Raw genomic sequence first — 26014 nt, forward strand, 5'->3', positions numbered from 1 at the left:
GCGTCAGATGGATGCTGGGAGCAAGACTGAGGCTGCAAATAGGCTGTGGGGGTAAGCTTTTTATGTCCTCCATAGGGCCAGTGTCAGTGTCCTGGTGGTGCTCAGGAAGGTAGCCCACAGTCGTCAAAGTGTGAATGAAAGTAAAAGACGAACTATTAAGTATGAGCTATGCTTTCCAGGCTCCTAGCAGAGAGAGGAGGAAAAAAGGTGGGGCAAGAGCTTAGTAAGGAAGTGGGGCTGAGGGAGGCTAGGCATGATTTCTGTTTTGGAATTAGACTTTTACATACAAATATGGAAGTCCTTAATTAACCTGAAGCTAAACTGAGGTCCTTACCTAAACTACCTACACTGTCCTCTCTGTTTAACATCTTTTAATCCTTCAAGATGAATTCTACTCCCATGTCTTCAGCCTCTTCTGACCCCCTCAGATAGAAAAGACTCTATTCTCTGACCCTATCATAGCGCTTATCACCTATCCGCTTTGTATTTCCCTCCCGCCACCTCTTTTCTTCTTCAAAATACACCAGGTTTCAGACAGAAGAAGGATGACCCCAACCTCATAACATTCCATTGCGAGTTCAAAACTCTTTGGGGATTTCTTTTTCACATCCATGATATAAGCATATCGCTGATGCTCGAATTCCCATTATAACTTTTGGGAATTTATAAATTCATATTCTTTCTAAACAGGTAAACACATTGCCGATCTCAACAGACGCTCTTTTTTCCCAAAGAGTTCCAAGCCTAGCTTCTCCCTACCCCTCCCCCAAAATGCATAACGCTGCTCTTGTGTTCCCGTAAAAAATAGCATGTATCCTAATGCAAATTTTAATGGTTAGTATATGAATGACATATGTTACCACTACTCAAAACATTTGCATTTTAAAAAAGAGTAAACACAAGTGCACTTAGATCCTGAAATTATCTAATATTCTGCCTTACTGAAAGTCTAAACAATGAATTTAACAACTCTGACGGCTACCCAATGGGATCTTTTGACGTTTATCCAAGTTTCACGTTTCTGATGAACTAAATCACTGAACACTTACCTGATTGTAATCATTTTTCTTTCTTTGCCAGGTAAGTACAAATTTTTCATTTTCATGATATTAGCAGGATATTGGAACCGTTCTGAGTTGATAAAAAAGAGAGGCTGAGGAACTCTGGAATATACTTCATCACCCAGTGGAAGCATCCATGCATCCAAGGCAATGCCGCACCTGCGGGTTTGTTGACAATGATAAACAAGGCTGCCTACACACTGGCTGCCTCCCGAATTCCGAACGCCGCCAGGACCGAGAGACACACACCACACTGGTTTACTATGGGTTAATCTCACTGGCATCATATCAGTGTGGGAAAGGAATATGATTCGCTTTATAAAGGCAGCTGACTTGGAATCACATAATCATTTTATTTAGTAGGAGACATTTAGGAATTATGACCTTTAGAAAGATAGAATATGTTTAATTTTTTTTTCATTCTTGTGACACTGTTTTCAAAAAAGTTCTTAAACAAGTAGTAATTTCTGCAGAACTGAAGGGTGTCTGAAAAAATACAATGTATGCACTATTGCCCCTGTTTCCAGAACTTCTGGACTCTCTGTAGTTGATTTATGATGCCTTTTCCAGAGTAACTGTTGGACCAATTGCTTTGAGGTATAACACCTGTAAAGATGTCTGGGGGTTGAAGAAAAACATAGGGGGCATATCATCCGAAAATGTAACTTTCTTTTTAAAAATAAGTTTATCCTGTTCTTGGACCTTTTGGACATTCCATTTAATGAGCTCAATGGGCAAACCAAAATAATCCCCTTATATGGAAACGAATTTTAAGTAAGAAATGTGAGATGAAATTTCCGAAAGGATCCTACCCATTTTCTTACAGGTTGACTCTACATGATCTCAATAGTCTGTGATGACATAGTTCCAGAAAGAAAGTATTTCTTCAACTTAGAAGACTGGGCTCTGGTCCTGACTCTCACCCAAATAAGTGTAATTTAAGACCTTTGTCCATCTTAAGGATGGTGGGAAAGTGCCCTGCATATTGAGGAAGTCTAGAAATACTATAAGATACACTACCAATATCATAATCATATGTCATAAATAAAATGTATCACGGGGCACCCAAGTGGCTCAGTCAGTTAAATATCCGACTTTGGCTCAGGTCATGATCTCAAAGTTTGTGGGTTCAAGCCCCACGTCGGGCTCTGTGCTGACAGCTCAGAGCCTGAAGCCTGCTTTGGATTCTGTGTCTCCCTCTCTCTGTTCCTCCCCTACACATGCTCTCTCTTTCTTTCTCAAAAATAAACATTAAAAAAAATAATAATAATAAAATGGAATTATATGTAAAGATAAATTTCCAAGTGAAAATGTCAAGTCCTTAATCAGATAAATAAGAATGATGAGGGGAAATATATAGGAATGGGGGAGATTTTAATAGCAAGAGAAGCAGAGTATTTCTCTCTAGGAAAATTCACATAGAGTACTTTATGGAGGCAAAAAAAAAAAAAAAACAAAACAGACTTTTAAACCCTGAAGAGTCCCTTCCTCATTAAGAATGTGATAAACACTCTATCTCACATGGGTTATCACTTCCTCTCTTCCAACAGCATACCGTTTTCTCTCTTTGCCTCCTCTTACCTGAATCTCTGGTCTTCACTAAGAGTCTGAATAACTGTAGCTCCACCAAAAGAGTGTCCAATTACCGCCAATTTATTCCTGTCAATAGAGTCCTATATGAAAAAGCATGATATATATTCATAACTATCTCACAGGTGGTTAGAATAGACCAAATTAGTTTTTCAGTTATAAAATTATTAATCATTTCATCGGCATGGTTAAGTATCTTGATTTCTTATAAAATATATACATACATACATACAGATACACACATATGTACACATGTGTATAGACATATACACAACACACACACACACACACACACACACTGAGCATTCATAGAAGTTCAGAAGTGGACGTAACATTCCTAGGCACCCACACCTGCAACACTCACATCATTGCTGGCTTCTGCCTCTCCCCTGTCCACATTTAATTAGTTTGTTCATTCCGTAAGTATCTGTTGAGCACCTGTTGAGCACCAGGCACCGTAAGTTCATTTTCAATGAGCTCCCAGGCTATCAGGATACAGAGACATGATGCAGATACAACAGGGTGGGGCGAAGGAGTCAGGAGTGTGACAGATCGCTCACCAGTCCAGGGGTGGTGGGTGGGGGTGACTATGGGGTCCAAGAAAGCTTCTTGGAGGAGATGATTGATGCCTGACTTGAGTTGAAGATTAAGCAGGACTCAGGGAGAAGAGTGTGTCAGGCCAAGGGGACAACATGTACAAAACCAGGGAGACAGGAGAAGGAGCAGGTGGTCGAGGGACAAGAAACTCTTCGCCGGGTCGAGAGAACAGACTGTCATCTTCTCCCCAGATGGAAGCACTTCTACCTACTCCCCTCCCCTTCCCGTCCTCCGTCCTCCACACACGCCCCTGGGGCTTTGTTCATGCTCTCCGCTTCGATATTCTTCCACTGCCTCTCCATGTTCTGCTTAAAACTTGTGACCACTATTTCAGGATCAAGTTCAGCAATATACAGAAGCCACCCAAGAAATTACAGCACTGGAGGTCTTGAGTTGAACCACAGAAATGGCTGTTTTTGTAGCTCAAAGCTGACTGTGGGCAAGTTCATCTATAGCTCAACTTAGTGCATTCCTCATCACTATAATACTTTACATACACTTTTTAAAAAATGTGCAGCCCTTTGTCATGTTGTTCGATGCCTTACAGCAGAACAGCAGATGATAAGGAACAATAAAGAACTACCGGACAACAGAAGTGACTTTTCTAAAGCTCACCTTCAGCTGTTCCACATTAAACTCGACATCTAACACATTCTTCACGGGCCTTCCGCAATCAATGTCCAGAATCAAATCGAGAGCTTGGGAACACTCCTTTGCCCTTTGGTGCACCTAATATGATGATTAGAAAAAGGAAATGGCAAGTAAAGAAGTTGCAATACTTATTTTAGAGTTTGCATAGGAGTTGCGTGTGGGAAAAACAGGTGACTGCTCATACACTAGACATGTCTAAGTGATCAGTGGCTGGAACACAACCAAGTGTAGTTACAGCTGAGTCCAAATCCTGGCTCTGCTGCTTACCCGCTGAGTGACCTCAGATGATCTCCTTAACCTCTCTGAGCTTCCATTTATTGTATAATAATGCCTACCTCAGTGAAATGTGGGTGGCGTTAAATGCAATGACATATGCAAAACACCCACTGGGAAGCTCGGCACACAGGTGGAAGCCAGTAGGCTCTATTTCACTTAATTTTCCAGATACCCTGTGAGCAAAATATGTAATTATTCACTACTTTGTAACAGATTAAACACAGAAGCAAAATAGAGTAAGTCGTTTCTCTGAGATCACCCCACTAGGAAGTGCCGGCATCAGGATTTAAACATAGAAATTTGCATTCTAGGGCGCCTGGGTGGCTCAGTGGGTTAAGCATCTGACTTCGGCTCAGGTCATGATCTCACAGTTTGTGGATTCAAGCCCCGCATCACTCTCTGTGCTGACAGCTCAGAGCCTGGAGCCTGGTTTGGATTCTGTGTCTCCCTCTCTCTCTGTGCCTCCCCCACTCGTGCTCTGTCTCTGTCTCAATAATAAATAAACACCAAAAAAATTTTTTTATTTGCATTCTAATACTATTGCAGTCTTAATACTATTCTATACTGCTTCTCTGAAAAGCAGTGTTTTTATATTGTCTTGGAAAGGAGGGTATTTATGAATTTCTTTTCTAGCACCCCTGAGATTCTAAAAGTAGAAGTTCTAATGCAAATGATTTCTGAATATTTACTCATCTCTCAAGATTTTTATGTTTATCTTTGTTTTTACTATGATCCAGACTTCTCATTAAGGGAACAGTCTTGCTCCAAGAACCTTCTGACAGGCCTTTTGGGAATGGGAAACAGGAGAGCGAGGAGGACCCCTTGCCAGGTGTAAATTAAATCAGCAAGCATCACCACTGTGCATAGGATTTTCAGTCACCATGCCTCCCGCTGTTGCTGCAATGTACCTGCTCATTTCGAAGAGGCACCTCCTGGTCCCCTGGTCTGAGGGTTTTAAGGTAGAGCCAAGACTTGTTCCCTATTTCTACAGCAGACTGGTCCTTGAAGTAGTAAGTCGCAGATGCAGATCCATCTCTACAGCACAAACAAATCAATTACTTACACTGGCCCCTCCTCTTCTTCATCCCCTCCATGCTCCTCCTCCCCATCCCCCACTTCACTCGGATCTTTCTGACTTCCCTTTCTTCTTCCACTCTACATTTGTTTTAAAACCGTTTTCACTCATACGTGGAATGTGAGGAACTTAACAGAACACCACGGGGCAGGGGAGGGAAAAAATAACACACAGAGTGGGAGGTAAACCATACAGACTCTTAAACAGAGAACAAACTGTGGGGGAGAGGGGGAAATGGGTGAGGGGCACGGACGAGGGCACGCGCTGGGATGAGTCTGGGTGTTGTATACAAGCGGTGAATCACGGGAATCTACTCCCGAAGCCAAGAGCACACTGTATACATAGTATGTTCTCTAACTTGACAAACATTATGTTAAAAAAAAAATAAAACCAAAGAGGCTCCCAAGGGAGTTCTAAGAAAAAGCTATTGCTGTGGGTCAAATCAAGGCATTCTATCGCCATTGTTCTAGGAGGCCCCTCCAAAAGCACGCGTGGAGTCCAATCCCAGTGCTGCCATTTTTTCGCTGTCTGGTTTACAGCAGATTACTCAACCTTTCCCAGCTGCGTTTTTCCTCCTCCTTAGAGCAGTGATAATAGTAACCATTTCAGAGGGTTGTTCCACAGGTTAAATGATGGTGCATGAACACGGCGCAGTGAACACTCTAGCAATGCTACCTGGCTTTCAGGCTTTCAACTCTTGACAATTTAACTCCGTTACCTTTTTTCCCCCTCATCATGTAACCAGGGTTGACAATGTCATTGATATTTTTTACAAATCTTTTTGAAAGCCAGAGCCCGGGTGGCCTACCTGTGTTCTACAGCAGCAACTATGAACCCGTGAGATGCAAGATCAATGCCAATAGCAGAATAAATTGTCCTTCGAAACAAAAACAAAACAACAAAGAAAGGGAAGCATTGAAATAGTTGTCACGCTTAGGCGGGGTCCACTAACAAACCTGGGAATGCAGAGGCCATCACCCCCTGTGGTGGTGCCCAGGGGTGGACCAGAGCGCTGTGGTTCTCAAAGGGGGCACTTCGGCCTCTCAAGGATATTTGACAATGTCTGGAGGTGATTTCATTATCATGATTGGGCAGAAGGTGCTGTTGGCATCCAGCAGGTAGAAGGATGCTGCTAAAAATCCGACAGTGCACAGGACTGCACTCCACAATAAGAAATTCTGCAAAATGTCAGTAGTCCCGAGGCTGAGAAGCCCTGATGCAGCAATTCTACATGGTGCCTTTGAGAGCTCTGGATTCTAATCTTGGTCCTACCACTGACCAGCTATATAACTTTAGGTAATTACGTTACTCAATTCTTTGCGCCTATAAAATGGGACTTACAAAGCCTTTGCTTTAGAACAGTTACAAGGTTTTGCTAAGACAGCATATGTAGGAAGGCCGTGCAGTGTGGTGCCTAAGAGAACACGACCTGCTATCTGACCACGACGTTTGAATCTGCCACTTTTTAGCTGTCTGACTCAGATAAGTCACTTATCTGTCCTGTGTAACACTACAGTATCTAATGGGATTATTATAAGGATTAAGTAAATTAATACATTTTCAGGGCTTATAACCATATCTAAAACACGGGAAAGGCTGAACATGTGTCAACTGTTATTTTTTTAAATGATTGGAAACAATCATGTACTAAGTAGCTGTATTCACCCCTTTCGATTCCTCATTCTAGGCAATCTTCTCAAATCATGCATTCAATAGGAACTGGTAATAGGGAACCAACGAGAGGTAGTAGGAACTGTCTTCTGTTGTTGAAGATACGCAACCTACTCAGAAAGGGGAAATGGGTCCAGCAGAGGTATCAACAAATCACTTCTGTAAAAAGTCAGAAAGTAAACATTCCCAGCTTAAAAGGCCATACGGTATCTGTCACAGCTACTCAACTCTGCTGTCATAGGACAAAAGTAGCCACAGACAATGTGAAATATGAATGAGTGTGGATGTGTTTCAATAAAGCTTTATTTATAGAAATAAGCAGCCAGCTAGATTGGGTCCTCAGATTCTAACTTGCCAACCGCTGGTCTGGTAGGAATCAAATAAACAGCTACAATTAAAGTACTAAAGATAATTTCTTTTTGCAGATGTTACCCAACTTCTGGCCAACTTAAATCCACCTTTTATTTTCTGAAAGTCTTATAATCGTCTGAAGTAGAAAGAAAGGTGGGGAGTTGACAAGATAGAAGGGGAGAGAGTGTGGAAGTCATGAAAATGTGCCACTCAGAGATCATGCCACAAAGAGTGTAGTTGACTAAAGACCCCACTGAGCCCCTTCCCCTCTGGATCCACCACCACCAGCTAAGATTTCTGGGGGCTGCACCCAGTGACTGGGCATGGCGTGGGTACCAATGTAGACCCATTCCTGTGAGACGCAAGGCTCCTTTGATGAGCAACTTCAAGTTAAGCACTCCCTCAACTGGCCTGTTCCAATCTCTCCTAGAACTGTGCTGTAATCTGAGATTCTACATACCCAGTCTCTCCATTCCCCATCTCCTTTCCATGTGTCCAACCTGCATCATGGTCTGAAGATTCTCCCTGTCTTTTCCTGCTCTGTTCCCTCTATCCTTCATGGGCATTTCTCTCCACAAATGTCTTTTACAGCCAACCCAATCTTGGTGTCCACTTCTAAGATGACCTGAACTAACCCAAGGGATGGTTCTGAGAGTGTATTATAATAAAGGGTGATGGCCCAAAATGCAACCCTTTCTCTCCACCTCATGGGGCTAATCCCCATGAGCTGGAAGAAGAGAACAAACTACATGACAAGATAGGGCTGGACCAATCAAGTGACCATGGCCAACATTTGAGGAACTCCAATTCCTCCAAGGCAGGGGTGAGATGATACTCCAAACTCTGCTCTTCTTGGGTGGGGTGAGGGAGAGATGTCATTGGACATTAGCGGTTAAAATTTTTCCTCTCACACATTACCGGAATGCTCCAAGACCATGAGAAAAAACTATTAGTGGATATTTTTCTCCAGTCCTCAGAGGGGAATTCCAGTTTGCAGGAGTTGTCATTGAACCTAGACAACAATGAGAGATTATAATTAGTGTTTGCTCTGACTTGAATGTTGCTGGCTAATTTACATCTTAGTAGAATTCCTGACTCATGGGATTTATATTTATGTTTTTATGTACTAATAGTAAATTCATTAAAAAGTCCGCTACTAGCTACTTACCACCCAAGGCATGTAGTTTTTCCTAAGACCATAAAATCATTAATTACCAGTTTCCACTGCCAGCTCTGGACTGAGGGTGAGACACTTTCCTCTTCCTCCCAGATGTATTGAGAGGCTGTTCCTGAATTCTAATCCAGGTTTGGCAAAACTTCAAAGGGAATATTCTGAAACCAAACTGACCCAATAAACCTCAGGAGCATTACCCTGAGACCCAGCATCTTCCAATCTCCTCTCATTCTGTACTAATTTGGTCATGATCAAGATAAACAGACCACTGACTTCATACTCAGATGTGGCTTTAGATGCAGCTCTGCTCCTTACTACTAACCTTGAGCAAGTTACAAGAACTCTGAGTCTCAGATTCCTCTTTTGCACAGTAGAGGAAATGATGTCTGATAGGGCTTTTGTGAGAATGTTATCTACACAAGTAATATATGTGAAGTACTCATCCCGTGCTGTAAGAAAGGGCTCACAACGTGGAAGACATTGTTTTCCCTTGGTTCACTTCTCCATTACTATTGTCATTACGACTATCAGTTATTTGTGTTTCATTTTCTCATGTATAAAATGGAGATGCAGGGGGGCCTGGGTGGCTCAGTCAGTTGAGTGTCTGATCTTACGGTCATGATCTCACGGTTTGTGGGTTCGAGCCCCGCGTCGGGCTCTGTGATGACAGCTAGCTCAGAGCCTGGAGCCTGCTTCAGATTCTGTATCTCCCTCTCTCTCAGACCCTCCCCTTCTCACACTGTCTCTCTCTGTCTCTCAAAAATAAATAAAAAACATTAAAAAAATAAAAAATAAAAACAAGATGGAGATGCAGTCATAAAGCATGAATGTGATGACTGCTGTGGAAGTGACTTATAACTTATTCAGCACGATAAAGAGGTGTCAGTTATGGTTCCATCACTTCTGTTATTAGTGGTTTTTTTTGGAAAACTCCAAGGAGATGTTCCAACGAATGCCAAAAGTTGCAGGTAGTTTTGAGAGGGAAATTGAAGACGTAGTGAATGCCAGCCCAACAGTAGTGTCTGGTCAAACAGATGAGGAAGGAAATGTCTATATTAGTTATGTGTAGACAAATGAAGTGGGGAATGCACATCAGATTGTCTTGCTGAGAGAGGCTGGTCCCTTGGGGGTGGATGATGGGAATGACAGCGGAGTCTCATCATTTATGACAGGTGAGAAATTCGTTTTCACTTTTGTACAGAGCATACAGGGCAGTGGTGACGTCAGTCCGCCTGCTACTTACTCTTCAGACTATTGCTCCCTCACAGTATATACGCAGGAATATTGAAGACCAACCATAGGCAGATATTACAGCCAAACCAAAAGTCAAATACTTTCACTACATCCACATACCCCAATATATGCAGAACAAACAAAATGAGAACCCCTGATTCTCAGAGAGTTGCCTGGGCTTTTAAGAAATAATTTGTCATCTTACAAGTTTAGACTGGAGAAAATCTACTTTGATCTTTGCCAGAAACTTATGCTGTTTTCAAGGTTTTCGCATATTCTAGAGCCTGCCGAAGCAGGATCGACAGAAATCTTACCAAAAAAGAAGCTCAATATTTTGCCCATAAGCCAGTGTGTTCCAAGAAATTTACTAAGACCAAAAAAATATTCTTTGTTTGGGATCCAAAGGGTGTCAGAGTAGTCCTCCTCTTGGGATGGATAATACAAACGCAAGAAGGTGCCCTAGAAAGGAAAGAAATCAGTGTACTTTTAGTGAGGTTGCTTCTCCATTATGTCCCACTAGTTATTTTGGATATCGAATCAGTGGGGATACCTTGGTTGTTCACAAAGAGGTCCAGAGAGAACTTTTTAAGCTACTGTGGTGACTGAATACAGTGGAAAGAGAAGTGAAATATGATTTCTGAATGAAAAGAAAGCATGAGCAGGCTGGTTTCAACCATTAAGGAAGGGGGAAATAGAAGTTTATAAATAAATTAATCAGATGACAGTAACGAATCTGGAAATGACTTAATTAGCACAAGGCCTTCCTATGGAACAACATACATGACAGAATGAGTCATTCATAGGGCAAGAGCAAGTTTCAAAACCTTCTAGGGGGCTACAGGAAGGGTCAATGTCAGAACACAAAGATGAGTGGTATTAATCAAAGCATTACCTTATTAGTATAATCAAACATCAAGTCTGTACACCCGACAGAATAAGATCCATTTCCTCTGGGAATTTTAGTTTGGCCTACACTTGCAGCAGCCATCAGAGCTTGTATTTTATTGACCCATGCTGGAAAGAAAAAGGTAAGTATTATCTCACTGTCGTCCATTAATTACAAGCCGGACTTTTATTACGCAAAAGGAAATTCTAAGTGAATCAAGTTACACTCCTTAGTTTTTGTCCTCCTTCATTTCTTTACCTAACTATTAAAAAACGGAAATCATTATTAAAGGACTGATGTAAGCAGTGTGTGGGGATAAAGATAGAATTAAACGTCTTCTAAGATGCTTAGGACGATCATCTCCTGATACTTACAGCCTTCTCGTTGGGTGCCTCTACCTGCTATCTTTCCCTTAGGAACATCAAGGAATGGTCCAAAATAAGACAGAATGGCCATCTCCCAACTCTCCTTCCTCATCCTCCAGCCACACAGCCTGCAACTCCAACATTCCCTACCTGTGTATCCCAAGTCAGAAACCTGGGAATCATCGTCTTATGTCCTTCTCATCAACTCCCTGAATCCAACTGGTCTCAATTTCTAACATTTGTTTTTAGCTTAAAATTCTCTCTCTAGTACAGTCCTGATCTCCTAGTTCAACTGTCTATTTACACTTCCAAGATCTCTTGACCAGACAGTTGTCATCTCTCCTAACTGTCCTATTCATCTTGGATCTTGACCCCTTCAAATACATCCTTCACATTTCACCAGGCAACTCTTCTTAAAAATTTTCAATGGCTTCTAATCACTAAGTGGTTATTTCTGAAGGAGGAATAAATTGAAATCTTTTTGGAAGGCAGTTTTAGGTGGTATTTAAATCTACACATGCCTTCCTAAGCTACTTCCACCAGTACTTGAGGCACAAATGTGGCCTATATCCTTCAAGTGTTCTGGAGTTGAAATGTGTAGATTTCATAGGTGCATAAGCTAAATCCCAAGTTCTTGGGCGCTGTGAGAAAGAGCCTCTGTGAACTGAAGGTCTACTGCCTTGTACCCTTCAGCTTTTCCTTCACCTGCCTCCAAGAGCTCCAGCACTTCTAAGCTATGCACTGAGATGTTCGATGCCTTTGCACCTTTATAAAGTCTGCTCCCTGTGTTGGAAATCCCAGGGGCAAATCAGATGTCAGGTCTTCTCTGAAGCCTTCCCTCATTCCCCAGACTTGATCATTTCATTCTCAGTATTAAATCAGTTCCTCTATGTATTTTTATCATTCTCATCCTATCATATTAAACTTATGTGTTTGCATACTCTTGTTTCCCACACTAGGCTATTTCTTAAGAGCTGTATACCTTTGTATCCTTAGATCTTAATGGTGGCACATAGCTGGTGCTCCATGAATCTTTGTGAAAGTTAGCTGAGCTACGCTTTTCTACGGCCACCTGGCTCTCTTCTGCAGCTAACCCTTTATGGTATATATTCTTTTACCCACTCACTCTTGAGACTGTTTCTCCTTCTTTCGTGCCCAAACTCTTCAGCACACCTGCACTTTTACCTGTTCTCCTTTCTGAATCTCGCTTAAGTCTATATTTACTTGTTAAGATGGTGAGTCCAACTATCAATAATATCCAGACTTCCACTTTTCTATTTGTCTTTTCAAGCTTGCCTCCTGATACTGTGAGAGATAATTTCATTGCTCAACAGACTCCTTCGAGCTTTCCATCACATTCTGCCTCTGTCACTAAGATACAGGGAGCCATTTAGATGTGGAACTTACATCGATATCGCCCAGAAATGTTCTGAGGTATGAGAAGAAGCCGATCCTGATATTCACTCCTGGGTTTTGAGATAGATTGTATACTATCTAGGAATATTACATTCTCTTACACAGTGTTATGTCCTCCATTAACAAAAAGGATATTTCTGGTCCATACTTTACTTGCAAAACCATGGCTTCTATATACTCATTTATTAGAAGGATAAGAACAAACATCTATTATTTTAATCCTTTAGTTAACCAAAGGTTTCTAACAATTTACAAAATGTGTATGCATTCAGTTTTGAGCATTTAGAATAGGGCATCGGCCTCGATGCTGGGACTATAAAGATGAATAATTAGGGTCTTAAGTTTCTGCCAGTCCAATGACAGCTTTTCCATGATTGTCAAACAGGAGGGGATATAAAACACATTTTGAAATTCCCATGCTGTACCAATAAAAAGTACAGGATGTAAATGTCTCTGAGCTGATAATCTCTCCATCAGGTACGATGTTACTCGCTTCCAGTCCTTGGAGAAGGTAATGGGGAAATTAATTTAAGTAGGCTGGAAGCTCTTGAGCTTGATCACAAGCTCACTGTCTTAATCACCAGTGTGTCAACAATGACTCAACTTCCTGATAAGTGCTGTTGCATGAATGCGGCTGTGGCATATTATGCCCTTTCTTATGTAAATACAGATACAACATATAGTCTCTCCTACCAATGCATTTGCTTTGCCAACTACAAAGTAGGGCACTATTTAATCAGGTGCAGGTTATGAAAGCTCTTTTGTGAATGTTACAGTATGGAGTCGCCCATCAAACCTGAACAGCTAGATTCATTGTGACCAGGTCTGTGGTTTCAGAAGCCACCTACACTGCCCACCTGAGGAGAAGCTGGATAGAGAAGTTCATGCATCACGATGCTCTGGGATTTGCAGGAATTCACAAAACCCCAGAAGCAAGGTCTTTGCAAGAAAGGTCCTTCTCAGTCATGGCGGATGTACTTGTCTAGAGATGGCTGTCCCACCCTGGCCACCTCGTCTGGGCTGGACTAAGCCTTCCCCTCCTCTCCGTCCCTCCCACAAGGTAAGAGAGAGCAACAGATGTAGGTCCATTCTCCCCTGGAGCTCTTCAGCTTGTCCCTGCTTCCCCTTGTGATAACGTAGAAAACACAGTTTCCCTCTGGATCCCAACACCCTAAATGGCCATCTTCTAACATCATCCCCCAGGACTAACCAGGACTACACCTGTCGATCAAGACCCCTGCCTCTCCTTCACCTCTGTGGGGGCAGGTTTTGAGATCACCTCTGAGGGAACTACAGGGGCTTTGTGTCACTGCGCCTGAGAGGGAGCGGGCTAGGGCAGTGAGGGAGAGCAGAGGCCACGCTGAGCAAGCTCTCCACAGTGGTTGCCAGTTGAGCTTGCAGTTTGTCTGAAAATGCCTCATCTTGGGTCTGTCCTGCAGTCATGATGTTGAGAAGGACGGATGCTTCTTCAGTTTCAGTGGGAACGAGGAGAAAGCGAGGCCCTCTCCCCGACCCCAGGGGTACAGAAGGTCTCCATGAGCCTCTTTCCCACAGAACGCAGTTAGAAGTCTGCACATACAACTTCTCTGGGGCCACGGGCAGTCTGGCCATGGGCCAGTTACTCAAGCCCTGGAACAAAGATGCCTCTTACCTGATGATCTAATATGTGCAACAGGGTTTAGGTCTTGCCAGTCAAAAGGATGAGCCAGTGTGAGGCAGCTGCAGAGGCAGAAAAGCGCATGCAATTTGGGTGGCGACATCTTGGAAGCTGAGGAATGGTTTCAGCTTAACCTTCTTCAAGGCAGGTTATTAAAAGAAAAAAAAAAACACATGCAATCAAGAAGATTTTAATAGGCTGATAAATCAGTGACATTAAAGCACTAGCAACACGATTTTATATATAATTACGGGACGAAGGCACCTGGAAAAAAATGGAACATGCATTGTCAGGGCTGGGGTTTTGAAAGGCATCCAGGCGGCCAAATCCTTGGGAATGCCGGATGGCAGAGCGCAGAAATAACACTTTGCGGCAGTCATATTAGGTTTCTGGCCACTAAGTCTCCAACTCTGTAGCAGTTTAGTTTGGTTATAAAAAATAGCATCGAAATAGAATAATTGTAGCAATCATGGACGGCAATTGTAATACTATCCACACACATGTCTAGCACATTGGTAAACACTAATATTTTCATCACAATTATAAAACGATCATATTGCTGCAGCCGTGACTGTTCTAGTGCTGATGATGTTTTATTTTTGGTAATCTCAATACTTCTTCTTCACTGAAACCTTCCCAGAGGCAGCAAGGTCAGGTGGTCAGGTCTTAGGTATTCTTCCCAGGGCCTAACAGGGGCCTGGCAAGCAGTGGGTGTTGCATAAGTGTTTACAGAATTCAGGAAGTAATGACTGTAGTCCAACATATAGTATTTTAGACTCAAGACAATAATAAATATTACAATGTGGCATTATGCTAACATCTTACTAGCAAAAGTTTATCTTGCATTTGTACATCACCTTTACCTTCTAGAATTTCTCCCTTCATAAAATGTAATTACTTCCTCACTGGTAATAATGTACTAAGAGATTTTTTTTCAGATGTATTTTTATCCTTGAATATAGTGTAAAATACATACATGTCTATGTATACATACAAATATCAATATATAAAAATATAGTTTACAATTTGCAGAACTTCATTTCAAGGTACCCTTTTATTTATTTATTTATTATTTTTTTAATGTTTATTTAGTTTTGAGAGGGGGAGACAGAGGGTGAGCAGGGGAGGGGCAGGGAGAGAGATGGAGACAGAGAATCCAAAGCAGGCTCCAGGCTCTGAGCTAGCTGTCAGCACAAAGCCCGATGCGGGGCTCGAACCCACGAACGTGAGATCATGACCTGAACTGAAGCCTGACGCTTAACAGACTGAGCCACTCAGGTGCCCCTCAAGTCACACTTTTAAATTGATAAATATGTTTAGAGTCTTTTCATCTGAGTATACAGCACTATAATTTGCTGTTTTATTTAAAATGACACTTAGGAGTTCCTCAAAAAAGCTTGTTCACTAAACAAATAATAGTATTGCCAACATTTGCAGGCCTATTATGTGCCCAGGAGTTTTCTTAGTTTCTGGCACATGCTTTCTTATTCAGTCAGCCATAAACAATCTGTGAGAGACATTTAAGTATCCCCGTTGTATTGATGAGGAAATTGAGGCAAGGAAAAAACATTTTTTATATAATTCATTGTCAGGTTGGCTAACATACAGTGTATACAGTGCACTCTTGGCTTCAGGAGTAGATTTCCATGATTCGTCACTTACATACAACACCCAGTGCTCTTCCCAACAAGTGCCCTCGTCCATGCCCATCACCCATTTCCCCCACCCTCTTCCACCCTCAGTTTGTTCTCTGTATTTAAGAGTCTCCTATGGTTTGCCTCCCTCTCTGGTTGTAATTTTTTTTCTTTCCCTTCCCCCATCGTCTCCTGTTAAGCTTCTCAACTTCTACATATGAGTGAAAACACAGGACACCTGTCTTTCTCTGACTGATTTATTTCATTTAGCATAAGACCCTCTAGTTCCATCCACGTTGCTGCAAATGGCAGGATTTCATTCTTTTTCAGAGGCAAGGATAATTTATTTTTTATTTATTTTTTTACATTTATTTATTTTTGAGAGACAGAGTGAGACAGAGTGTGAGGGGAGGAGGGGCAGAGAGAGAAGGAGACAACAGAATCCAAAGCAGGTTCCAGGCTCTGAGCAAACATTCTGCACAGAGACTGATGCGGGGCTCAAACCCACAAATCATGAGATCATGACCTGAGCCAAAGTCGGACACTTAACTAACTGAGCCACCCAGGTGCCCCTGAGGCAATGATAATTTAACTGACATGTCCTAATCAAACAGCTAGCAAGGGCTGGAGATGGGGCTTGAACCCAGACTCTCTGAGGCGCTGCTTTTAACCACGGCACACCAACTCTGTCCAGCACCAATTTCACTTCACCTTAAAATGATAATCTTCTAAAGTGAATGAACACAACAATTATTTTAACAATGCTAATGTGTTTAGGAACTTCCTGGGTTGAAAAGATGACTTAATAGGGGTGCCTGAGTGACTCAGTCAGTTAAGCATCTGACTTTGGCTCAGGTCATGATCTTGTGGTCCGTGGTTTCGAGACCATATCAGGCTATCATCACTTGCTTTGGATCTTTTCTCTCCCTCACTCGGTCCCTCCCCACCCCTCAAAAATGAATAAATATTGAAAAAAGGATGACTTAATAAAGGGCTAGAACTTGTTCCCTAAAGAGATGAGACTCTGCCTCATCGTTCTTGCCCTAATTTATATTTGGAGCAACATGCCAGCACCCTTGGAAATGGCAGAGCGCTGTGTACACATCCAGAGAAACAGCTCCCAAGTTTCCCAAAGAAGCAGCAGCAGAAGTCAAACAGAAGTCAGGCAATCTGCTCCCCAGCCTCCACCATCACCCTTCTGTTGTACCATCCCAACTGGGTTTTTCACCAAACAACATCTCCGCAGAAAGTATTTACAGGGTCATGGGCAGGGAGGGCTTTAGAAACATCTACGCCTGGTGCTTCCACCCATGAGTGAGTAAGAGGAGCGCCATTTGGCCATTTGGAAAATCACTGAGGATGAAGATGAGGAAGAAGGAAGGCAAAGGGAAACACATAAGGAGATCAACAGAGAGTTTTAATAACACTGCACTAACCCAAAGAGAATTAGCTTGCCCGCAGCTCGTTGGTATTCACATCTTCCCTGTAACAACCTCAGGAAGAGTCAGAGACAGCCAGTTGCCAGAAGGGCTTTGCTAGATCCTCCATGCACGTCTGGGGTGCTCTCCCCCCATCACATTTCTACCAGACCTATACCAGCGCCATCACCCTCCGTCCTCAGTGAAGCAGGGCAGACTGAAGGCGAGGTGAAACAGCATGTTAGGGTCCTCACCCTGACCTTGGGCGAGCTACAATGGCTCTTGGGGAACCTTGGAACATACTGCCTGCTTCCGGAGTGCTCCCCAGACCTACTGACTCAGAATCTTTAGAAGGCATGTTGGGGCATCTACACTTTAGCTTCTGAGGGGATCCCAACACAGCCACTCTGGGAATGTAGCATTTGGAAACTGCTGCAATGGGATGAAAAGAGTACCATTCAGTTATTATTATCAATTTATTTATTACTCTTCTTATTTAAGTAATCTCTACTCCCAACATGGGGCTCGAACTCATCACCCCATGATCAAGAGACATATGCACGCTCTGCCATTTTCATTTAGAGGTTTCCACCACCTTATTATATGTGCTATCTGATCTCATCCTCAAAATAGTAGTCCTCTAAATAATCCAATGATTGGCTGACTCATTCAATCATTCATTGGTTCACGTACTCATGTACTTAATTTTAAGAGCTCCAATGTATCAGTCTACATGTATTACATGGCAATGAGAAAGAATGAAATACGGCCATTTGTAAGAAAATGGATGGACCTCGAGGGTGTCATGCTAAGCAAAATAAGTCAGGCAGAGAAAGACAGACACCATATGTTTGCACTCATAGGTCTAACAGGAGAAACCTAACAGAGGACCATAGGGAGGGGAAGGGGGAAAGAGAGCTGGGGAGAGTGAGGGACACAAATCATGAAAGACTATTGAATACTGAAAACGAACCATGGACTGAAGGGGAGGGGGAGGGAGAGAAGGGGGTATGCTCATGGTGGGGGGCACTTGTGGGGAGAAGCACTGGGTGTATTATGGAAACCAATTTGAAAATAGACTATTAAAAAATAATAAAAAAATAAAATAGGAAATGATGCTCAAAAAATACTTTTTAAATAAAAAATGTTTTAAATAGATGTGATTTTTATTTTAAAAATCCCATTGGGGAGGGGGACCTGGGTGGCTCAGGCATCTGATTTCAGCTCAAGTCATGATCTCACGGTTCTTGGGTTTAAGCCCTGTGTCAGGCTCTATGCTGACAGCTCCGAGCCTGGAGCCTGCTTCAGACTCTGTGTCTCCCTCTCTCTCTGCCCCTCCCCTGCTCATGCTCTGTCTCTCTCCGTCTCTCAATAATAAATAAACATTAAAAAATAAATAAATTTTTAAAATTCCAGTGGAGAGAGAGACTTTCAAATGATTGTGACAAATGCCGTAACAGACTATTTACAAAATGTAGTGGGAATAAAGATTTAGAGGACAAAGAGAAGCAAATTTCAGTTCCTGCATTTTTCATTTTAGGGGAAGAAGATCAAGGCAACATAGAAAGGCTACGGCTCCTGTCTGAGATCACACACTCGCTGTTGGGCAGGAATGGATGGCAGGTCTACTTCCGTTGACCCCAGTGTACCAAGTGATAGAAGGACCCAGATGGGGTCCCTCCCCGTTTTCCACCCACCCCAGTGCCACAGAATGCACTGCCTTCTACTGCTGCCTCCAGCTGGTGTCCTTTGTGGGATGAAAAATTATGCCAGCACTGTGCCCAGCTGAAGGCAAGGCAGCTGGGTCCAAAGCAGTGGACAAGCATCACATGGGTGGCCTGCAGTCAGGAAAGGAGGCTGTCTCTGGGCCTGGCTCCTCAAGGGCACCAGTGAAGGCACCTCCCGCCCCAGTGAACTGAGGCTCCGGTGCCCCGGAGCCTCCAGCAACACAGAAGTCTGCCCTCCTCAGCTCCAGCAGCATCTTGTACACGTCCTGCTTTGGACACTTAGCAGCCTCGACTACAATGCTCTCTTTACAGAACTGTTTCACCCCATCGCCTGTGAGCTCCTCCGGGGCAGGGATTGCTCTCACTGACGTCTTTATTTACTACTTAAAAGTAGATACTTGCTACCCATATCTAGCAAGTATGAGTAAATGTTTCCTTAAGGAGGGTGAGGATCCTGTTTCCTTTCTGGCACAGGCTACCAGGCAGCCCAGAAACACATTCCCTGATGATTTCACACCAGGTGTGACTTCTCGATACATCGCAGTGGGTAGGGGTCAATTACGTGGGTTTTAGCGCCTCCAGCCCAACTGCCTGGGTCTGAATCCCAGCCTGGATCCTGGTAGTGTGACCCTCTGCAAACTGTGGAATCCCTCTCTCCCTTATTTCCTCGTCTGTAAAATAGGGCTGAGGATGATAATAGTATTACCCAGGGTTAAATGATTGATATATGTAAAACAGTGTTTTTGCAGGTAGCTAGATGCAAACATTAGCATACTCATTTTGCAATTCTGGCACCATGTGGTGCTCCCAAGTTAAGTAGTTGCTCAATAAATGTTATCCAAATAAAAGTTACTGGGCAATCAAGACCTTGAGATAGAAACAGGAAGTCACGCTCAGTCGGTCATCATCTTCTTTGTCCATAGGTAGTTCTGCTGAATAGATCTTACGGGTTTCATTAAGGGTTCCAATATCTCCTAAACACTATAATTAGAATTTCTCCTGCATTTCTTGGGGAACTTTGTATTCACCAGCCTTCCTCTCTACAGGCTACGAGCAACCTCATAATGCCAGAGGCACCTCTTATCATCTACAGCCTGCCTCTTAAGACTTACCAAATGTTCCACCTTTCAGCTCCTCACTTGGTTTCTCAAAGTAACAGCTCCCTAGTCTAACAAGCTGCTGAAAGGTACTGTGTGCTCATGATGCTTTCCTTTCTTCGATCAACTTCCAGCTTTCCTTTCCTCCGTCACCTTACAAATCACAGCCCTTTCTTTTAACCAAGCTCTCCTGGAGGCATCCTATAAAAGCCCCTGAAAATTTACTCTCAAGGAAACAATCCTAAGCTATTGGGAAGAAATGCTTTTCAGAATAAAGGCTCCTCAAAGTCCTGCAAGTCAGATCCTGCGGGCAGTAATCCACTCTGGCTACCCCAGCACCCCCTGGCCGCCGAGCTTCAGACAAGAGCGAGCGAGCTCTGCTCTGCCCTTCAGTCCCGCCCTGAAGAGATGCTCTAGAAACCAGGGGTCAAAATTGTTCGGCGTATCGTTTGTGACGTGACTTTTGTGTTTGAGGGAGATAGGGAATGGACGGTACTTAAGGGGTGCAAACAGTTCTGTTCTTGGGATGCAACTTCTCATAATTAAAAAAAAACAACAAGGGAAAATTGGTTTTTTTGAAACCATTTTTTCCCCTCTATATTTGGGAGAGTATCAGCCAGTACTCTGAAAAGGTTTAAGAGTGAAATGTTATAGGTCAATTTATCAGATATCAGAGAGCTTACTGTATATAAGTTCAGTTTAAATTCCCGTTCTGGTAAATAATTAAAGGTTGAGCAACGGGGCTCTGGAAAGCCCCTAAGGTGCAACTAACTTGCTTTTCAAGATTCTGTTAAGCAACCCCACCCCTTTACTAAGACCTGGCAAAGACAGAGTTAACTGGTGAGAAATCGCTTAGTCACTGTCTCGCAGTATCTTAGATGTCTAACTATGATTGGTCATTTTAAAGGGACAAAGAACCTTGAGGTGGTGGGTTCCTGCCAAAGCTGGCGTTTGTGTATTACAGTGTAGTTGGCTACCACAGAATGCTATGGATTGTAACTGGTTAACCAAATATTGACATATTCTGTCCATATAATCTCACTGCCGCCTTTGTTTGTGGCCATTCTCTGCTCCTTAACACCAGGGAGATCAGTTTTGGCCTGGCCGTAAACAAAATCTTGCCCTGATTCTATCTGGCGTTGGTGGTCTTTTCGTCATCACCCTGCAACATGAAACAGGCAATTCTGGGCAAGAAGTCCTTTTAAAACTAAACTAGTGAGGGATGCTTGGGCGGCTCAGCCGGTTGAGCAGCCAACTCTTGACTTTAACTCAGGTCATGATCCCAGGGTCATGGAATCAATCCCCACGTCAGGCTCCATGCTGAGCATGCAGCCCACTTAGGATTCTCTCACCCCCTGACCCTCTCCCCCAGCTCACAAGCAAGCTCTCTCGTTCTCTTCTCAAAAAAAAAAACAAAAACAAAAACAAAAACAAAACTCGTGGTATTATGCAAAAAGCTAAGGAATAATGTAATAAGAAAGTGGATTTTGATACACAATTTTAAATGCATTTTAATCGGTTTTACATTTCCTATCTTTTTTTAAATAAATATTTTATTTTTTAAGTAATCTCTACACCCAGTGTGGGGCTCAAATTCACAACCTGGAGATCAATAGCCACATGCTCTACAGACTGAGCCAGCCAGGTGTCCAGTTTTACAATTTCTTAAAACCTCAATGAGAACTCCCTGGCCTAGGAGAAGTGCTTGCTGAAGCATGCTTCCCAAGTACCCATGAATGCTCTTGATTAACGTATCACAGGCATCTGAGAAGAGACTTGAGAATTAGTTTTCCAGTGTCTCAACTCGTTGGCTTTGGTTTTGGTTTACGTGAATTTTAGCAGAAACTCTAAAGATAAACAAAGAAGTACGTTCACTGCGACACAGATCTCCTGAATCTAAAACTTGATTACTGATTTGGTTAAGAAATTTTAAAAATGATACGAGGTATAAATGACTATCTTACCTAATATGTGCCCGCACTATCTAGGTAATCACTAGTCCTCACAGCAAGGAATAGAGTTAGCAGGTACTACTGCCTCCATTTCACAGTTAGAAACACTGAGGCTTGGAAAGCTTTCCTGACTCAAATGACTTAGAGGTTTCAGATGTTTGATCAACAAGTCTAGCCTCTGAGGTATTCAAAAAGAAACTATCAGTGTAGTATGCTTTCATGTTCATTTAAATATATATGTTTATACACAAATAGAAGCAAAAGTCTAAATGAAGATAAGTCTAGAATGTTCTAGGTGATTATATTTAAGTGGTAAAATTATAGATGATTTTAGTTTTCTTTATTTAAAAGTTTTTTAAATTTTATTTTGAGAGAGAGAGACACACACAGTGTGAGTGGGGGAGGGGCAGAGAGAGAGGGGCGGGGAGAGAGAGAGAATCCCAAGCAGGCTCCATGCTGTCAGCACAGAGCCTGATGTGGGGATTGAATTCGTGAAACTGTGAGACCATGACCAGACCTGGCCAGACACCAGGAGTCGAACACTTAACCGACAGATCTGGTCTACAGCCATACCACCCTGAACGCGCTCGATCTCGTCTGATCTCAGATCTCGTCTGATCTCAGAAGCTAAGCAGGGTCGGGCCTGGTTAGTACTCGGATGGGAAACCAACTGATCTGCCCAGGCACTCCCGAGTTTTCTTTTTTTTTTTACATGTAATTTTCTAATTTGTCAATAGTGAACATGCACTGCTTGAGTAAGAAAAAAAAAAAAAAGCAACAGGAATGGAAAACCCAAAACCCTATCTCTTTCCTTGGGCAACCAAATCTACACAAACTGCTTCCTGACAGAAAGAAGCTGGGCCTGTAGAGATCTGGGGCCCGATTCAGAGATAATATTGGATTTGGGGCTTTGCTTTGGAGCACTACTTTTAGGAGAAAGGTGTGTTTCGACTTAGTCTGAAAGTCTGGGTAGGTATTTTCTTAAAAAAAAAATCAGTAGCTTGTGGTTCTTACAATTTCAAATTAGTGCCCATGAGCCAGGCATTGTGCTAGGCTTTTAAGAGAGTTACAGTGTGGGCGCACCTGGGTGGCTCAGTCGGTTAAGTGTCGGACTTCAGCTCAGGCCATGATCTCGCAGTTCGTGGGTTCAGGCCCCACATCAGGCTCTGTGCTGACAGCTCAGAGGCTGGAACCTGCTTCAGATACTGTGTCTCCTTCTGTCTCTGCTCCTTCCCTGCTCACACTCTGTGTGTGTCTCTCTCTCTCTCAAAAATAAATAAACATTAACAAAATTTTAAAAGAAAGAGAGAGAGATAGTGTGTGGGAGCATGGGGGGGAAGAGGGCAGTTTGAGGGGTAGGATGACAAATAAGAGAACAATATGCTCCAAGGAGTGCCCAGTTTTGAGGCCTGGATAAAGATGAACATAACCTGCTCCAATTCTGGTGAAACCACGAGGTGCTAATCGAATCCCCTTGTTTTAGACACAGGGAAACTGAGGCCCAGAGAAAGGGGAAACACCTTGCCTGGAAGTACACAGCAAATTAGTGGGCAAGCTGGGATCAAAATACCTTGTCCCCAGGGTCACCAGGCCATCAGGTTTGCAAATGGCAGTGAGCCCTACACTGTAGGGCAGGTGTACCTGGGCTCTTGTGGACAGCATGGATCCTGTCAAGCTCTAGACAAGGGCAACAGGAAAGGCCCGAGTCTGCGATCAGAAGGATCCATGGGCCAGTGTTTGCACTGAAACCGAAATCTCCTGGTTGATGAGATGGAATTCACAATCCCTATCGCATTGGGCTGAGGAGGTGCAGAGAATGCCAGCCCCGTGCAAAGCGACCTCAGTAGTGCAGGCTCCGCGCCCACCCCCCGCAGTTACTCATCCTCTGCACCACTGATGTTTGGGACCCACCAATTATTTCTTGTGGGAACTGTCCTCACATTGTAAGACATTTAGCAGCATCCCTGGATTCTACGCACCAGGAGCACCATCCTTTCCCCGAGCTGTGACCAACAAGAATGTCTCCTGGGATTGCCAAGTGGTCTGCTGGGCAGTTAAACTGCCCCTGGTTGATGACCACTGGACTACATAAAGAACAGGTGCGTGAGCGTCCGGGCGGCTCAGTCGTTAAGCATCTGACTTGGGCTCAGGTCATGATCTCACGAGTCCCCTACTGGGTGAGTTCAAGACCCACATCGGGTAAGTCCCACATCAGGTGAGCTCGAGCCCCACTTAAGGTGAGCATGACCCCCACTTTGGTGAACATGAGCCCACAATGGGTAAAACAAGAGTCTTGCTTTGGGTGAGCCTGCTTCTCTCTCTCTCTCTTTCTGTCCTTTGCTCACTTGTGCCTTCTCTCTCTCTCTCTCTCTCTCTCTCAAATAAAGTGGGCAAAGAAAAAGACAGGCCTACCTTATCTAGGAGATGGGGCAAAACCACATAGTCCAGAAAGAACAGAGTTGAAAACCATCTATTTTAAGAGAAAGACCTTTAATGATGAACCCTCTTGCTAAGCAGGTAGATTCATCTGACCAACACAGGGTCGGTGGGTTGGTTTAGGTTTACTAAGAGATGTGGATTCTTCATTAATCTATTTAGCTTGTGATATGCATACACTGTCACAGTTGCCTTTCATCTTATTCTCCCTGTAGTCTAGTTACTTGTATACTTATCCCCACTATGGATTTTACCACAACAGCCTGTACACCAGGCCATTCATTGGCCCATCCTGTACTCAAGCATTTCCTAAGCACCATTGTTGTGCCAACTCTTGAGTGTGAAATGTAGGGCTGGCTCCGACTAGAAGCACACTTCCCTTCTAGGAAGGGAAACAGTGTGGCAAGGACTCCAAAGACAGGAGAAAATTTCAGTCGTGATAAATTTATTTAGAATATTTCAATAAAAAAATCTATACATGAATTATTCTAAATTAATATATACATGGGTTTTATGTGTTAATTTTGGCTTAGGATAGTCTTCTTTTTGCATTACACGTGGAGGACAGGGACACTACAGTGTTTTCACAACACTTGTAGCTTCTAAAGGTATTAACCCTGCTTTGGCGGAGGAGGCACAGAGACAGCCACGGAATTTTTTAAATACCATTTGGAGTTTGAGATGTTTTGATAAAAGTGGGTTCAGTGCGGACACAAAGGAGGAGGGTCAATTCCAGGGGGTGGGTGGTGCCGGAAGGTGTGGAAAGCCCTAGAAGAAGAGGTCACGCTGGAGCCAATGCTCCCAAGAGGAGAGCCCGTAGCAGACTGACACGGATTGGTGAGGAGAAGGAAGGCATTTCCCCCAGAGAAGGCGATATGCAAAGGTAGTGTAGGGATGCAGCCTGGGAATCAGTGAGGTGTAGAAGATGGTAGGAGATCAGAGGCAAGAGCAGGGCCAGCGCACAGAGACCCTTACAACAGTACATCTAATGTGGACTTTCGTCCTACAGGTAGTGATATTTCCCGACATGCCTAGCAGTGAGGGCCTTTCAACCAGCAGGTGTCCAATGAAGATGTGCCAAATTAACACAGGAATGACTTCGGCAGTGCACAAGGCTGTCCGTGTGTCCTTAGCCCAGTGATGTGTGTATGCATGTGCATGTGTGTATGCATGTGCATGTGTGTGTGTGGGGTTTACAGGGGATGCAAAGAACGGGATGTAAAGAACAGAGCTCTAGAGCCTCAGCACATCCACTGAACACAGCTGTGTCCCCAGGCCACAGCTTCGTCTACAACTTGTGTCCCCATGATGTCATGGCATCCCCTTCTTTACTCTATAGTTCACCTCTGCCTGTTAGGTGAAAATCTTGGCTCCTTAAATGGATGTGCTCTCCTTCCCCCTGCCTTCCTGTTCCCTACAATTGAAGACGTGAAAGCTTCTTCGCCAAGGAAAACAGAAACACCAGGATGACGTTCCCTCCGAAGGCTTTCTTTTTGCCTTCAGTTCAATTCCTGACCTCGGCTCACCCTCTCAGTCCCCGGCTCTGGCCTCACTCCTCCTCTCAAGGGAATCTGAGCTCCTTGATGTAACATCTGCTCCCTCACTACCTGCTCAGCACCCCAAAACCATGCTCACTCTACACCATTACTGTGCAGCTAATTCACGTGTCACTTTGTAACACGTGGGTGGCTCAGTCGGTTGAGCATCCGACTTTGGTTCAGGCCATGATCTCATGGTTTGTGAGTTC

General features: G+C 43.4%; 1 protein-coding gene across 7 annotated transcripts in view; it reads right to left on the reverse strand.

The window, feature by feature from the left end:
- PLA2G7 (phospholipase A2 group VII) overlaps positions 1-26014 on the reverse strand; it is a 40064-nt gene that overhangs the window by 2554 nt on the left and 11496 nt on the right. For 5 of the 7 annotated variants that reach the window (XM_029945666.1, XM_029945665.1, XM_029945671.1 and 2 more), the window contains 9 exons: positions 13998-14140; positions 10572-10693; positions 9994-10138; positions 8191-8284; positions 6059-6127; positions 5084-5210; positions 3864-3977; positions 2643-2734; positions 1050-1220 (listed from right to left, as the gene is read on the reverse strand). In XM_029945666.1, the coding sequence (XP_029801526.1) occupies positions 1050-1220; positions 2643-2734; positions 3864-3977; positions 5084-5210; positions 6059-6127; positions 8191-8284; positions 9994-10138; positions 10572-10693; positions 13998-14106 (1043 nt within the window). In that variant the 5' untranslated portion in view covers positions 14107-14140. The remainder of the gene's footprint in view (positions 1-1049; positions 1221-2642; positions 2735-3863; positions 3978-5083; positions 5211-6058; positions 6128-8190; positions 8285-9993; positions 10139-10571; positions 10694-13997; positions 14141-26014) is intronic. The other 2 variants (XM_029945668.1, XM_029945667.1) reach the window with 1 other exon arrangement.

Source organism: Suricata suricatta, chromosome 7 (genome assembly GCF_006229205.1).
Source record: "Suricata suricatta isolate VVHF042 chromosome 7, meerkat_22Aug2017_6uvM2_HiC, whole genome shotgun sequence".
In the NCBI taxonomy this organism is placed as follows: domain Eukaryota; kingdom Metazoa; phylum Chordata; class Mammalia; order Carnivora; family Herpestidae; genus Suricata; species Suricata suricatta.